Here is a 15721-nt window from a genome sequence, read left to right as displayed (position 1 = left end):
TGTTACAGCACAGCGTCAAGAAGAAGAAGAACTCTTTCTTCTCTTATTCTAAATGAAATAAAAACAAATCTCTTTCTGGAGTAGCGAAATTCCACCGCGGAATAGCTTTGTATACTAAGAAGGGCATGCACAGGACACACCTGTCATTTTCTGTCCTGGGGTTGCAACCCTACAGGTGTTTTACCTGACCTTGGGGGTGTGGGGTGTCAGCTACTTTAATAGGAAAAGGATTTTTTAAAATCTATATTGGCATCTCACATCATTGATGCATTAGGTCACCAGCAGCATCAGAGCAGTGCTACCTCTGGAGTTAACTTGGCCAGAGTCTTAAGCATGTTGTGCCTAGACATGGGCTCCAAATGTAATTTCACTTCTTGGCTTCCTGCGAAGCCAGGTAGCAGATTTTAGGTGCCATTTATGAGCGCAACGTGGGAGAGAAAGACAATTAGATCTGACCTGTAGCAGGCACAATTCCAAGGAAGTTATCCTGTGCAAGCCTTACCAAAATATTGTACTTATTTCCCAGTAAATTGGGTTCTGTATGGGAGATTCCAGATGAGATGTTTATTGAGCATTCACCCAGATACATTCACACCGAAGTGATACAACCAGCTAGTGGTTATCTTACAGTTCCCATTTGTCAATTTTCTGTCAATTTTCTTATCAGACTTCCTGTGATTAGAAAAGTGATGGGATATTTGCACATGTGCAGGATAAGAACCCTTTTTGTGCGTGTGCAAATTAATTATCCAGCAAGAAGCAAGAGTGCACCATTTGGAGTCTTTTGCCTTTACAGTGGTACCTCAGATTAAGTACTTAATTCGTTCCGGAGGTCCATTCTTAACCTGAAACTGTTCTTAATCTGAAGCACCACTTTAGCTAATGGGGCCTCCCGCTGCCACCACGCTGCCGGAGCACGATTTCTGTTCTCATCCTGAAGCAAAGTTCTTAACCCGAGGTACTATTTCTGGGTTAGCAGAGTCTGTAACCTGAAGCATATGTAACCTGAAGCATATGTAACCCGAGGTACCACTGTATAGAGGAGTCTAGTTTCTACATACACTCACACATGCCTTGCTGTCCTCAGTCCTAACAAGCAAGGAGCATTATTAGAGTTCCAGCTATGCCGAAACATTTTACACATCATGTGTCAGTGAGGAATGTGGTCATGGCAGAGTTTCAAGGGCCACACAGAGTTGCCTTGAGCACTGCATTTGATCCCTGGCCTGAGATTCCCCAAACGTACGTCACCAAACCTTTATTAGGCATTACAAGTATAGGCCATCATAAAACAACCATATATAAAAATTTAAAATATATACAAATAAACAGCCATGTAAAATATATAATGAGGAGGATTTTCATTGGGATTTCTTCCCGCTAAAACTCAGCCACCCTTGCAGTTACTTCCGGGTTCATGTCAGATAGAATCCGATATTTTCATTTTGCCATGATGTTATACTACCCAAAAAAGGGGATAGTACGCGTTTGCATAGCTGGTTAGTAGAAAAGGATATGTTCTACAGTGTCCTGCACATTCAAAGAACATCCACAATGTCTTAAACCACAGAGCCTAGGGCTCGCTGATCAGAAGGTCGGCAGTTCGAATCCCTGTGACAGGCTGCACTCCTGTTGCTTGGTCCCTGCTCCTGCCTACCTAGCAGTTCAAAAGCACGTCAAAGTACAAGTAGATAAATAGGTACTGCTCTGGTGGGAAGGTAAACAGCCTTTCTGTGTGCTGCTCTGGTTCGCCAGAAGCGGCTTAGTCATGCTGGCCACATGACCCAGAAGCTGTACACCGGCTCCCTCGGCCAATAAAGCGAGATGAGCACCGCAACCCCAGAGTAGCTAGGTACTATTTCTGGGTTAGCAGAGTCTGTCATGCCTGTTAGGTCATGACTGGACCTAATGGTCAGGGGTCCCTTTACCTTTACCTACAGTGTCCGGCATATTCAAAGAACATCCACAATGTCTTATCATTTCTGGGGATGTATAAATTTCTGCCCTTGTCAAAAGCTGAGGGGAAAACATTCGGTCGGGCTAACGTAAAGGCCCTGCATTGGGCTGGAATTATTAATTTTGAGATATAAGTGACTCTGTTATCTGTTGTATTTAAACCAGGCATAGGCAAACTCAGCCCTCCAGATGTTTTGAGACTACAATTCCCATCATCCCTGACCACTAGGTCCTGTTAGCTAAGATTGATGGGAGTTGCAGTTCCAAAACATCTGAAGGGCCGAGTTTGCCTATGCCTGATTTAAAACATAGAACTTGGGTTCCCCACCAAATTTAAAGAGATGCAAAAATCAAAGCATGAAAGTATTTGACGTGTCAGAAATACTGTCGCTGGGGACAGATTTATTGGTTATCACACTTTCTTGAAATACCAAAGCTGTAAACAAGGGGAAGTTTTATACAACCTTTGAGAACAGAAATGGGTCAAAAGGGAGAAGGAAAGTCATGTCACTCTTAACATGAGACAGATGTCATCTGCGCTTGGCATGGAAGCAAGTCACTGGGCGGGGGGCAGGAACTGTGTCACTCACTTCCCAAGCCAATTCCTTCTTCAGTATTACTCAAGGGATTATACATCTCATGCCATTATTCTAAGCCAGTTCCAGCTGTCGGCACTTGAGGGGTGAAAGAGTGCGATTGGTGGTTCGGTTGAAGGTGTCCACCTCAGGCACAAATTTTTCAGCAGGGATTGTCAGCTTCCGCCTGACATCCATGCACTTGTTATCCAGCGTCAGGGAGTTCAATTTGTAGACGATGTTTGCCTGGATACGGTCCAGGTGTTTGTAGAGAGCATCCAGAGCATCCCTGAGGAAAGAAGCCAAGGTAAGTTGAACAGGGGGTTGCCTCCATTTGCCTTTAAATCAAAGCACGTCCTTATCCTTTGGTGTGGTTGGTGGCAACTGAATTTCAGCTATGGCACTGGGGGTGGGGTAACACTGATTTTCTGTTGCAAGGGTCTCATTAATCATTTTTCTATCAGGTACAAGCAGGGCCGGATTTAGGTTTGATGAGGCCCTAAGCTACTGAAGGTAATGGGGCCCTTTATATGTCCAGCTCTTCTTTGTCAACAACAAATTGTCACTGTTTTTTGTGTTGAATGTAGGCACCCTATATATAGAAATGAGCAAACCAGTGATATTTTAGGGAGCAGGCTAGCAGGCGGGGCCCATTACTTACATCGCAGGAGCCTACACAACACAAAACACTGTTGCTGTATGTAGGTTTTATTTTATTTGTTTTTTATCTTATATTTTGGAAATGTACATCCAGGTTTTTTTTCCTTTAAATTTTTTTGGGGCCCCCAAGAGAGTGGGGCCCTAAGCTATGGCTTATTTAGCTTATACATAAATCCAGCACTGGGTACAAGTTACGCTTACGATGGCAGATTATCTTGGAAGAACAAGGATCTCTCTCCCCATGGCAGGGCCTCCCTGTAAACCTTGTAAGGAACTGTTTTCAGCCTAAGGGCCACATTCGCTTCTGAGCAACCTTCCAAGGGCCACATGCGAGAGTAGTGGATGGGATGAGAAGCAATCTATCCAACCAAGCAAGAGGCATTATGAGAGTTCAGGAGCATGGTCCAGCCAGGCAAAAGCTCTTGGAGTGCAGTTTCCATCATCCCCAACCACTGGATATGCTGGCTGGAGCTGATGGGAGCTAGAGTTCCAGAACATCTGGAGGGCAACAGATTAGCCACCCCTGGTGCAAAAGAACAGGGACAATGTTTCTGACTTCTAACATACACACTATGTCTTGGATTTATTATTGTGGACTTCCTACTGGGACCAGATATTAGCAAGTCATCCCAGGCACTGGAATCCAGGAGATGCCATCTTGCATCTATCACCTAAGGATCATGCACAGAGCCCACTATTTTGACCTAATAATTACCAGCCTTTCTTATAATGCTGCAGTGTGAAAGACACATTGGTGCTGCATCACAAAAGATTTGGGGATTATGCTCCTAGCCTGTATAAAGTCAGCTTCCCATGTTCTGTTTTCACTCATATATCTAGGTGATCCTAGTGAACAGCCATGGCCTCCTGCAACCTAGGCAGCATATGCTGACCCAAGGCCACAACTTGCAACTGATGCTTACTTAAAAACAGCCTATTCCCTTTCTCTGTTTAATTTTGTTTTTGTTTTTAGGGAGGTACATACTGTAACTGTGCCAGCTTCTGATTCAGACAAGCAATGGTGCCTTCCAGCTGATGCACCTCATCTGTCAATCCATGCTGAGCCTGAAAGCCAAGGACGAGAGAGGGACGTCAAGCTTCAATACGTCGCAAATGGTAGCTTTGCCAAGAAAAGGTGATTACTCCTGGGTTAAACTGTCAGCTCCCCCTAATATTACTGTTATGGTCTGGCTTATACAAAAAAGCCCAAGAAGCTGCAAGGCTATCACTATTAGTAATAGTAGTAGTAGTAGTTCTATACCACCCTTCAACTGAGGATAACAAGCAGTTTACAATATAAAAACAGAAAAATACATTACACAGTAGTAAGCAAAAGGAATCACACACACACACACACACACACACATCCCACGTGAATAGGCAGTGGAGTGGAGCAGTTAAAGCCTTCTGCAAGCAGCCTTTAAAATTTGCTTCATGCCTTCTTTCTGCCTTGCCTTGCCTCTGGTGCACAAGGCCAGCTGTCACTCCTGTCTGCCCACAATTCTAAGCTTACAGAGCTAGAGGTTTGCTGTACCTGGTCGCGGCAAAGCTCTGTGTTGGAGCGGTAAGTCCGGGTCTCCAGACGGGTATGAGCCAGTTTCAGATTCACCACCTTTGCCCGGATGTCGTCCTCCAGGCGCCTGATGTCCTCTTCCATTTCTGCAATTTCTTCTAGGGTCTGAAAAAAGCAAAGACACCATGGGGAGAGAGGCTTAGAAGTGGTTGCCACCTCTATCTGTGAGGTGGGCCATACAGGAGGGGCACATGCAATGGCGGAGCTTTGCGTGCAGGAAGTGCCAGGTTTAGTCCCCAGCAGCATCTCCAGGTTGTGGGATAACTGCCCTGAGACATCCAGGTATAGGGTAGTATATTAATTCAATCAACAAACAAACAAACAAACAAACAAACAAACAAACAAACAAAATACTTAAGTCTAATTAATGCATGAAAGGGTTAATATAATAGAGTAAGCTGTTCTGCTCAACTTAACTATGGCTCATCTTTCTTGGAGAAAGGGCCACACTGACACATAGCCAGCTCTCTGATGGCCACGTGGCAAAGTGTGTGTGACCCAAGTATGAAAGTGAGTGTGGCAATGATTGCGGTTCTCAAGGCTGCCTTCCAAAAGGGGACCTGCAGAAGCAGTCAGAAACTAAATGAAATGGGATGAGATGGAATGGAATGGAATGGAATACTATTTTTAAGAGAAAATGTGTCACAGACAAATTTGGGAGAGTTTTGGGTTTTATCAACCAAGTGTCACAGTGAGGGACTTACAGAAGCAGCTAGTAAAGAACCATCTGAAGACAGCCCTGTACAGAGAAGTTTTTTTAATGTTTAATGTTTTAACATATTTTTATGAATGTTGGAAGCTGCCCAGAGTGGCTGGGGCAACCCTGTCAGATGGGCAGGGTATAAATAATAAAATGATGATGATGAAATAGGATGTCCCTATTTTCATCAGAGAAATGTTGAAGGGTCTGAAGTAGGTCATGAAAAAAGGCTCCCTACCCCTCCTTCAGGCACTGGAAAAAAAGGAGAAATCCCCTCCAAGACTGCAGATGATAACACTCTGAATTCTGGAAGAACCTTAGCATAAACCCTTCAGATCAGAGGGAGACTCTGCACTTGGAACAGACATTCTATATGTGTCATTAAAAAAAAAATGCAGGGCAGGTCTCCAATGCCAGCCAAAGACTTACATTCTTCTCTTGCCACCTCAGCTCATCAAGGGCTTGCTCCACTTCATGGAGCCTCTTCCGGAAGGCAAATTCTGTGGCCACGCGCTGAGCTTCTAGTTCGTTCTCAGTCTAGAATAGGAAACACACATGGGCATAGCCAGAGGGGGGCAGGGAGGGGCAGCTGCCCCCCTAAATCAATAAAAGGCAATAAAAATACATAGCTAACTGAGGTTCTGCCCCCTCCCAACGAAAGGCCTGGCCCCTACTAACAGAAATCCTGGCTACGCCCATGGAATCACATATAAAAAGTTAGGCCACTATCATAAGGTAAAGGTAAAGGTACCCCTGCCCGTACGGGCCAGTCTTGACAGACTCTGGGGTTGTGCGCCCATCTCACTTAAGAGGCCAGGGGCCAGTGCTGTCCGGAGACACTTCCGGGTCACGTGGCCAGCGTGACATCGCTGCTCTGGCGAGCCAGAGCCGCACACGGAAACGCCGTTTACCTTCCCGCTGGTAAGCGGTCCCTATTTATCTACTTGCACCCGGAGGTGCTTTCGAACTGCTAGGTTGGCAGGCGCTGGGACCGAGCAGCGGGAGCGCACCCCGCCGCAGGGATTCGAACCGCCGACCTTTCGATCGGCAAGTCCTAGGCGCTGAGGCTTTAACCCACAGCGCCACCTGCGTCCCCTATCATACCATAGTTTAATAACTGCACATAGATTGAGAGAGCCATCACTTTGCAATGATGTATACTGCCTTGGCTGTTGACCAAACAGATTTTACAGGATTTTGAAATGTAGATGGGCACAATGGGTTTTGGAAAGGAAAAAAAGTTGAACAAGTATATATGCCACAAGCAACGATTTCTCTTTCAAACCACTTTTAATTCTAAAAAAAAAAATCCCAAGTTGCATCCAGCAAAGTTGTTCCATTAGCACAAGGACTACTACTTGCACAGTGGAACTTTCCCTCCTGCTCCCCCCCCCACGAGCCCCCCATATCTGTTCCAGGGTTTCCTCAACCCTCTGGAGCAGATTTGGGGAAGGGGATGAGTGAGAGAGGAGAGGGAGGGGGTCGTTCCATTGAGCTAACAAGGCTGTTGGAATAATCAGCCTTTAATTAAACAGCCTTTGCCTCTTTCCTCCTTTTTCTACTGCATCCTCTCTCACCTCTCTCGCCTTGACCTAGCCACTGTGATCCACGCGACGGTCACCTCCAGACTGGATTATTGTAACTCGCTCTACTTGGGGCTGCCCTTGAGACTGACCCAGAAACTCCAGCGGGTGCAGAATGCCGCAGCGAGACTCCTTACAGGGTCTTCGCTGCGAGATCACATTCATCCGGTGCTATACCAGCTGCACTGGCTCCCGGTGGAGTACAGGATCAGGTTTAAGGTGCTGGTTTTAACCTTTAAAGCCCTATACGGCCTAGGACCCTCGTACCTATGGGACTGCCTCTCCTGGTATGTCCCACAGAGAAACTTACGGTCTTCAAATAAAAACATCTTGAAGGTCCCAGGCCACAGAGAGGTTAGGCTGGCCTCAACTAGAGCCAGGGCTTTTTCGGATGTGGCTCCGATCTGGTGGAACACTCTGTCACAAGAGACTAGGGCCCTGCGGGACTTGACATCTTTCCGCAGGGCCTGCAAGACAGAGCTGTTCCACCAGGCCTTTGGCCAGGGCACAGCCTGACTCCCTCCTTCGGCAATCTTCGCCCAATGGTTGCCAGTGGTTTGTTTTGAATTAATTTTAAAAGGAATGATTTTAGAGTGTTGTGTTGTACTGTTGTACTGTTTTATTGTTGTTAGCCGCCCTGAGCCCGGCTTTGGCTGGGGAGGGCGGGTTATAAATAAAATTTATTATTATTATTATTATTATTATTATTATTATTATTATTATTATTACTATCCAGTAAAGGTTGGTGATTCTGAGCAAAAAAGTTTCATTTCAGCAGTATAATTTTAGGCTGCAGGGATCCATCTAGTTGCTGCCATTGATAAATCATTAGGCGCCGGAAAGCTTTGTACTAAAAGATCTTCCAGTAGATCCAGATCAGACATTCAGTAAATTACTTTGAAAACAAGTCACCTTAATTATGGATCTACTCACAGCCTTTGCCAACCTGAAGCCCTCAAAATGTAACTCCCATCAGGTGGGAGGTGTGGTACTTCTTAGGACCGATGGGAGTTGCAGTCCAAAATACCTACAAAGCGCCAGGTTGGCAAAGGCTGCTCTATAACATACAGTAATGTATCTTCTCCATCAAGAGCCTTCCTAGGAGCCAACAGGAAGCCGTATGGTTTACCTGGGCAATGGTGAGGGCCATGGCTTCTCGCAGATCTGAGGCTGCTTTCATTTCTGCCTCTGCTCGATCCTTGTTGTATTGAGTGATCTGATCCCATTCCTCTGGAGTGAGAGTTCTACAATAGGCAGAAGGAAAAGATGGCCTGGTTGTTAGGATCAGTTTTTCACACACACTTTCTCACTGTATTGCCTTGCATATTTTTAAACTATATATCTGCAGCTTTGGAAGCCAATGGTCAGAAAAGAACATACTGTATAAATGAAGTTTAACTCACTCACCCACCCATGCAGTGCACTTAATAAAAGCACACTAAGCTAGCAGTGTGCCAAATATTTTTGACCATTCTCCATCAATTAATGAGGAAAGAAATGACACTGGGGAAAATACAGAAGGGGATACAAAATTCAGTGAAACACATGGGGTTTTGATGTACTTCCCTTAATTCTGAGGTGGGCAAGCGACTGTTTGAGTGACTGAGTGCCCTTCTCTTCATTCTACAAATCTTCTCTCCAGAAGTTTGCACTCTGCAGCACGCCCCCCCCCACACACACACCTGCATATCTGTCCTTCCTGAAAGCCTCATGAAGTCCTTGGCTGGACTTTCCTCTAAGTACAGAAGGTAGGGCTGCTGCCCCTCCTGGGCGCTGCTTGTTGTTTTAAAAAACGAGACTTTACTTTTAAGGAAATCATTACAGAAAGATTAAAGGTAGAATGACGTACTTTTTAAGAAGACAAAAGGAAGCACTTTTTAAACAATATTGGTGAACACATTGATTGCAGGTGCTTGGTAACTACTTTCACCAGTTTCCTACACTTCAATCAAAGCCGAGGGGAAGACATGATGTTAACTCCGCCCATGGGAGAAGGCCCAAGCAACTGGGGAGGCTGCAGAGGGCAGGAGAGATGTTTAATGGGAAGAAAAACACATCCCACCACAACCCACAGTTACCTCACAAGGATGAGACCTAATTCCAAGCTTACCAAAAGTGCGAGGAAATTATAAAGCACCCTGTGAAAAAGGCAGAAAAACAAAAGCCTCTTTTGTGAGAGAGGGACAATTTCAAGAAGGTGCAGTCATAACGAGGGCTTAGCATAGGCCTCCAGTTGTCATGCCACACGCTGCTCTGGGCCTCCAACAGAAAGGTACAGCCAGGGCACTCGGGAAGGGGCACCTCAGTTGCCACATTCTGTCTAACAGGAGGGCTGGCCCTGAGATGAAGGTGGAACTCAAGACCTTTTGGACACAACCTTACCCAATCGGCACTCGGGTAGGATTGACTTTATAGGAGATATTTGGAGAGTTGATATTGAGGGAAACACAGGTCCGGTCAATCTCCACGGCTTCCGTTTTCCCTCGATGGGCAAAGTTCAGCTGTTGGCGGGCTTCCTGCAACAAGCTATGAATTAAAAGTGGGGGGGGGGAGGCAAAGGGCAGACATGAAGGGATGTAAGAGAATATTCAGGTGGAAGTCTTCAGATTTATTCCCCTTTCATTTTGTTTAGCAATTGGCAATTAAAACTCCCATAAATTGTTGACAGTCAAAAAAGTCTCCCGTCTGTAGAAGAATATATTCTCACATGATGGTGCCATTAATGCTGAACGCAGCACACACCATATACAAGTGTAGCTGTATATTTTGCCTACAACACAAAGTCCTTGTATCACTGCTAGAACTTCTTTTAAGAAAAACAGAGGAATTTATAGTTGCAGAGCAATTACAATCCCCCCAAATCACTTTAAATCTAGGATTGTGTAAACAAGACAATCAGATGCTAAAAGGGAGCTGAATATGATGGGGAATGAGCCCCCAAGTAATTGGGGGGCTTTGATTATCCCATTTCTTTCTCTGCCAAATAAAATAAGTTATAAACAATGCAATGGCCTTTCTCTTGGGTATGTAATACTAGGTGGCGTTTCAGCTTGCTTTTTTTTTAATTGACCAAATAGTAGCAAAGATATAAAAGGTGTTCTACAAGGTACACTGAAAATATGTTAGAATGTGGGAGCCTGAGTCGTCAAATGTCCAGTTAAATTCTAACACCAGCCAGTAAATTTATGATTTTGGGTACTAGAGATAATACTGTTTCAGTTATTCTTAAAAAGTGTCCCCCTATTGTTTTAGTATTGCTTTTATAATATATAACCCTAGAATACTTTTCAAAAGGCAGGATATTAACTGGCAGCACAATCCCAACCAAGCCAACTCAGAAGTAAATCTTACGTGAATTTAATGGGGCTTACTCTCAGTTAAGTGGAGTTAGGATTGCAGCCAAAGTAAGTAAATAAATGAAGTATGGCATGCCTTACAAGGTTGGTGCAATTATTACTGAAAGAATGTGTGTGATGCTCAAATGTGGTGGAAATTTGAAATGCACTGTTGCTACAAACATCTAAGTATTGCTATGCAGTGCTTTTTTTCTAGAAAAACTAGTGCCAGAAATGGCCCCTCACTGCCTTTTCCCACCACACCCCACACCTGCCTCCCTCCCTGGCCCCCACAACCCCGCCCCAATGCGCACCCTACAAGCCCTTCCCATCCAAAGGCTGGCTATGTGTCATTCTGCACCATTAAGACAAGTTTTTTGCACCTCCTCTGGCATCCCACATTGCATTTAACTCAGTTTGATGCCTCAGACACAATACCAATATGTTGTACTTGACCACCAAGTCTTTTGACTCACCAGAGCTGCTCAAAGGCCTCGCTCACTTTCTGCTGAAGATCTTTCGTAGTAGCATCAATCACCTCCACCTCTTTGTGCAGCTCTTCCTCGACAGGATCCTTCACCACATCGATGTCTCGGCGACTTTCCCGTAGAGTGAGATTTTCAATGGCCACATCCAGTTGCAAGTTCTTAGCCTGCAGGGCACGCTCTGCCTCCTCCTTCATCTGAAGGGAAGAAGCAAAAATAAGATAAGGGGTTGATCTCACCTTCCCAACTCCCTCTGTGGGCATCTTGTCAAGTGACATAGGTTTGCTAACCAATCAGGTTTCCAATGGGAATTCTTTGCAGGTGGGCCAAGCACGTTCTGACACATGGAGATGAAAGCTGGGTTGCTCAGCTTTCATCTCAAAGAGGTCACTGAATTTCATTCCATCTTTAGCATCACAGAAAACATTGGCTACATGCCAGCTACTGCACAGAACCACCCAAACCACTTTCTCAGCACACCAAAATTGAGTTCCATGACCTTTGCCCTTCATTGCACAATTCTTTCTTATTTGGCGATCACTCATAGCAGAGTAAGATTGTCTTCCATGAACACGCTTTTAACAGTGAATCGGTAAGTGCACATGCACGCACACTCAACCTGGATAAAAGCATAAATAATCCTTACATGGCACAGAAATGCCAGTTGCCTCTGATGACCTTCATTCCAAGGAAGCCAGATCCAAGGCATGTGCTGGGACCCCCTGAGACCTCCCACCCCAAGAGACTGGGGTGCACCTAACAATACGTTGTGTGAATTGTTTTCATACTTCTGCACACTATCCTGGAATCTCCTGGTGAAATTCAGTTTAGGAACACCATAAATGAGTAAGTCTGCACTACATACTTGAGTCAAGGCATAGATTTCCGTGTCGATGTCCGTGAGGCATTTGTCCAGAGTTTCCTTCGCTCGATTGACGACTTCGATCCGCTCAAGAAGGCGTGTGCGGTTGTCATATTCATCCCATTTTGTCTGGAGAGGAGAGAGGCAATGGTTTCAAACCCCACTTTCAGGGCATCAGCAGCATGGTTCTTACAGGTTCTTACCATGCCCTTCCTTATCTTGACAAGTTCCTGGCCCATTCTTTAGACATGTACATTTCACACAGACATGCTAGTGTGGAAATTATTTGTGAACAACCTTTCCTTGGTTTTGTGAGGAAAGGCTGAAGCTTCCTTCACTCTGCTTTCTCAAAAAAACAAAACCAACAAAAGAAAACAAAACACAAAAACACACACAATAAAAACCCTCAAATGATTAAATTTCAGTTACAATTCAGGATGAACCAATCTGCCAATTTTGGTTCCTCATAATTTCTCAATTTGTATTTCTGTTCTGCCTATTCAGCAATGATCCCATGCTCTCCTCTCCCCATCCCACCATGACCTCCAGATTTTGGACCCCAATTTATCATTTTAGTTCATTTGTTTTTGTTTGGAAACACAGAAAAGAAGCTCAAATACTTGCCCACCTGGTTATTTGTTTCATTGCGAAGGACCCGGCCCTCCTGCCTGATCTGGTGGGATGCCAAGCGCTGTCGCTCAGCATTGGTTGCAATGAGGTCAAAGTGGGTGCGCCAGTCTGGAAGTGTGTACCTCTGGCCGGGCTTCACACTCAGAGTAGCCATGGCAGCAACATTCTAGAAAAGACAAAAATGAAGGTGACACATTCAGAGATACTGGACTCAGGGGCCAACATACTTGCTCAACACATAGCAGTCTGCTATGCATTACACTTTGTTTTTCTGAATTACAAGCAAATTGTTTTTTTTGGGGGGTGACGATGACTTTTATTTTACTTAACAAAATTTACAGACTGCTTAATAAACAAAATCTAAGTTGCTTGCATAAAATAATAGAAAATACTAGAAAAAAATAATCAAGCCTTCTAACTCTTGGAATAGTCAGGCTAGCCTCTTAGTGAGGTGATAGCCTTGGTGATGGGCCATTAAGGAGAGCAAAGGAAGGGGCTCTGTGGGAGATGGCAAATGGGTGGATAGAATCACCTCCCTCAACCCGCATGGGAGTTAGAAGGGAAAAGCCAGAGGTGAAAGCTGAGTTTTAGTAGTGATGTGAGCTAGAAGAAAAAGCAGCAAACTGGAGAGAGTCAGAGCAAATGGCTTCCAATGTCTCCATTGAAATACCTTTGGTTATTGGGGGTGGAGTACAGGGGTTGGGGACACTTCTCATCTGTTTATTTTTATTTACTAAACATAAGTCAAACAAAATTCAAAAGAGCAAAATCAGTTCTCCATTTAGGGCAGTACAGCTGATTCAAAATTTCCTGGAAAACACACATCCTTGCTTTCAAACTTTAAAATGTTGCAGGGGCTGAAACTACTGTATACTCCCCTGCCATATTGGCTGACCCTCTTTCCATCTACTTCTTTTCAGTTGTCATTATTATGTACATTGAATAAACCTGTACAAAGAGGGTTGGGAAGTCTATTGTCCTTCAGACGTTGTTGGACTACATCTTCCATCATCCCTGACCTTGGCCATCTGGTTGTGTGTTATGGGAATTGAAGTACAACATCTGGAAAGCCACATGCTCTCTACCCTTGCTGTAAAATTTGTGACCCGCTGAGTCAATAACCCTCCTTGTTTTGCTGCCTAGCGCATGCTCTATTTCTATTCCTGCCTGTTCCTCAATGCTGCTCATGATGGCATACATTCTGTTATCCGATCCCTTTTATCCTAACAACAGCCCTGTGAGGTAGATTGGAGCAAGACAGCAAGAAAACCAAGCCCACGTTTACCCTATGACAATCCAGAGCTGAGTATGGATTGGAACCCATAGTTCCCCAGTCCTCGTCCAATAAAACCTCTACACTAATCTGAACCAAGTGTGAGCAGCAAAAATTATGTCCAAACTGCTTCTTCTGCAGAGGGGAACATTTTCACCTCCACAGAGATTTCAAAGGGGTTCCCTGTAACTCTAGCCAATAGGTGCTGATAGCATATATTCAGAGAAGGTTGCTGTGACTTTCACAAGTGTCAAATACCTGATGTCATTATGATGTCAGGTGACTGACAGGTGGCTGGCCCCACCCACCTGCAAAGCTTTGTTCTGGTCTATCCCACTGTGGGCAGGTCACAGAAGACAGTTGATAGGCTGCTTCAGGTGAGGTGGGCCAGGGTATTAAAATCCAGGGAGAATGAAGAAAAAGTAAAACCTCTCCGAACTCTCTCTGCTCTAAAGAACTATGCTTTCCGCTTCTCCTGCCTGAGATTGGTGTGTATTCTGCAACAGCTTACTTGTACCCTGCTTATCCCTCCCTGTTAATGTTAATGGCAGCTGATGAGGTTTCTTCTCCCACCCTGTTCTATTTGCAAATATATATATATATTTTAATTTAAAAAATCACACACTTTGTTAGACAGCAACATGTAGATGTTTTGTTAGAGCCTGTGAGGAAGGAGGAGGTGTGGTGGCAGCATTTGGTTTTGCCAAGATTTATCAGGCTAGCCTAATGAATTGTTGTTACTGGTAGGAGAAAAGGAGGGTACTCTGCCCAGTAGGAAAAGCTGCACGTTCAGTAGGAAAAGCTGTGGAAAGATTTTGAACGAAATTACTTAAGACAGAAGTGGGGGGTGGAACAGAAGGTTGACAAAGTGGATGCAGAACACAATTTTGACTTGCATAAAAAGAAAAAGAGAGATCCCCAACAACAACTGTCTCTACCCTTCCATCATCAACTCACCACTCCTCTTCTCCAGGCAGGCAGTCCTCCTCTCGGCCTCCGCTTCCTACAACTGCTCTTCTGTGTTATCAGCCTGGTTGCTAAGCACGCTTTGTGCCTGTTGCCAGGCAGCCATTCTCAACAGAAGCCAATCAGATAGAATCCCCCTGCAAGTGTTTACAAAGGGGGTGGGGGAGGGGGAAGCCATGGCAACCTGGAGATCTGAAAAAGAAAAGGCTTCAAAGGGCTGGTGAAACTCATTCGATCACAGAAGAGCAGGCTGGGTTACTCTCACCCTGCCCATCCAACTCAGAGGTTACAACAAGGAGCAGTGGATTTGAGAGGGTCTCAGGGCAATAAATGCCTCCCTGATTGTATCTGGTGGATTGCCCTGCTGCCTTGGTTTAATCTTGCATATGTATTTTCAAGATCAATGGAATACACCTAGATAGCATCCCCCACACACAAAAAATGTGTTCATCTTCTGCAGGGCTAGTAAAGAGGGTATAGTTTTTTATAAGTAAGGCCTATATATTTTTCATAAGTCCTATATTCCAGCAGTGAAATCATCTTCTACCAAAAGAAAGAATCTTATTAAATTAGGCTTTTCTAGATGGGTTGCCAGAGAGGATCTTGAACATCCATCTGCCTGGAAAGACAATGGAGTGCACCTCCAGGGGTGAAGTCAAACTGCTGTTTTAGCAACACTGAACTGACCTCCCCACGGCTCAAGCCTGGGCAGTGGGTATGGAGTCCCAGGCTGCCCAGATGACAAACCCCTCTTCTTGGGCTCACTGATGTGGTCAAGAGTCACTGGAAGGAGGTGTACATAGTACCATCCAACCGTCTTAGGGACTCCACTCTAGATTTGTGTAGGGTTTACTCCTTAGCCTTTTCTTCTCCTGGAGATCTCTAGCAAGGCAGTGGAGGTTTAGGATCAGAGTATTCCTTCTCCTATGTGGGCTCCCTTCCCAGGTTGACGAACCCCATCTGTCCCTCACTTCCCTCTACAGCACAAACAAAAATTGCTTTCTTGACTGTTGGACCCACTCTTGGTCTTGTCGGCTCAATCTGCCAGAACCTGTCTTTGCATGCAGGGAAAGTCTCTATCTCACCAAGGGTTAGAGACCCATCAGTTTGCCCTCACCTAGAC

At 44.9% G+C, this 15721-nt stretch overlaps 1 protein-coding gene across 3 annotated transcripts; it reads right to left on the bottom strand.

The window, feature by feature from the left end:
- Nucleotides 1-2322: 2322 nt before the first annotated feature.
- On the bottom strand, nt 2323-14909 carry TEKT2 (tektin 2). Of its 3 annotated transcripts, XM_079987780.1 has the most exons (11): nt 14590-14909; nt 14374-14434; nt 12358-12525; nt 11733-11858; nt 10859-11064; nt 9430-9573; nt 8177-8291; nt 5894-6001; nt 4726-4869; nt 4177-4256; nt 2323-2820 (listed from the first exon to the last, which is right to left on the bottom strand). In XM_079987780.1, exons 3-11 carry the CDS (start codon nt 12511-12513, stop codon nt 2607-2609), a joined length of 1293 nt encoding a protein of 430 aa, XP_079843906.1. In that variant the 5' UTR covers nt 12514-12525; nt 14374-14434; nt 14590-14909; the 3' UTR covers nt 2323-2606. The 3 variants fall into 3 exon arrangements, with proteins under 3 accessions (XP_079843906.1, XP_079843905.1, XP_079843904.1); XM_079987779.1 differs by lacking the exon at nt 14374-14434 and having other exon boundaries at nt 14590-14908; XM_079987778.1 differs by lacking the exons at nt 14374-14434; nt 14590-14909 and adding an exon at nt 13645-13822.
- Between the last annotated feature and the right edge of the window lie 812 nt (nt 14910-15721).

Source organism: Podarcis cretensis, assembly GCF_951804945.1.
Source record: "Podarcis cretensis genome assembly, chromosome: 8".
NCBI lineage: Eukaryota > Metazoa > Chordata > Lepidosauria > Squamata > Lacertidae > Podarcis > Podarcis cretensis.
The sequence above is the reverse complement of the archived record's forward strand: the minus strand, read 5'-3'. Positions and strand labels throughout refer to the sequence as shown.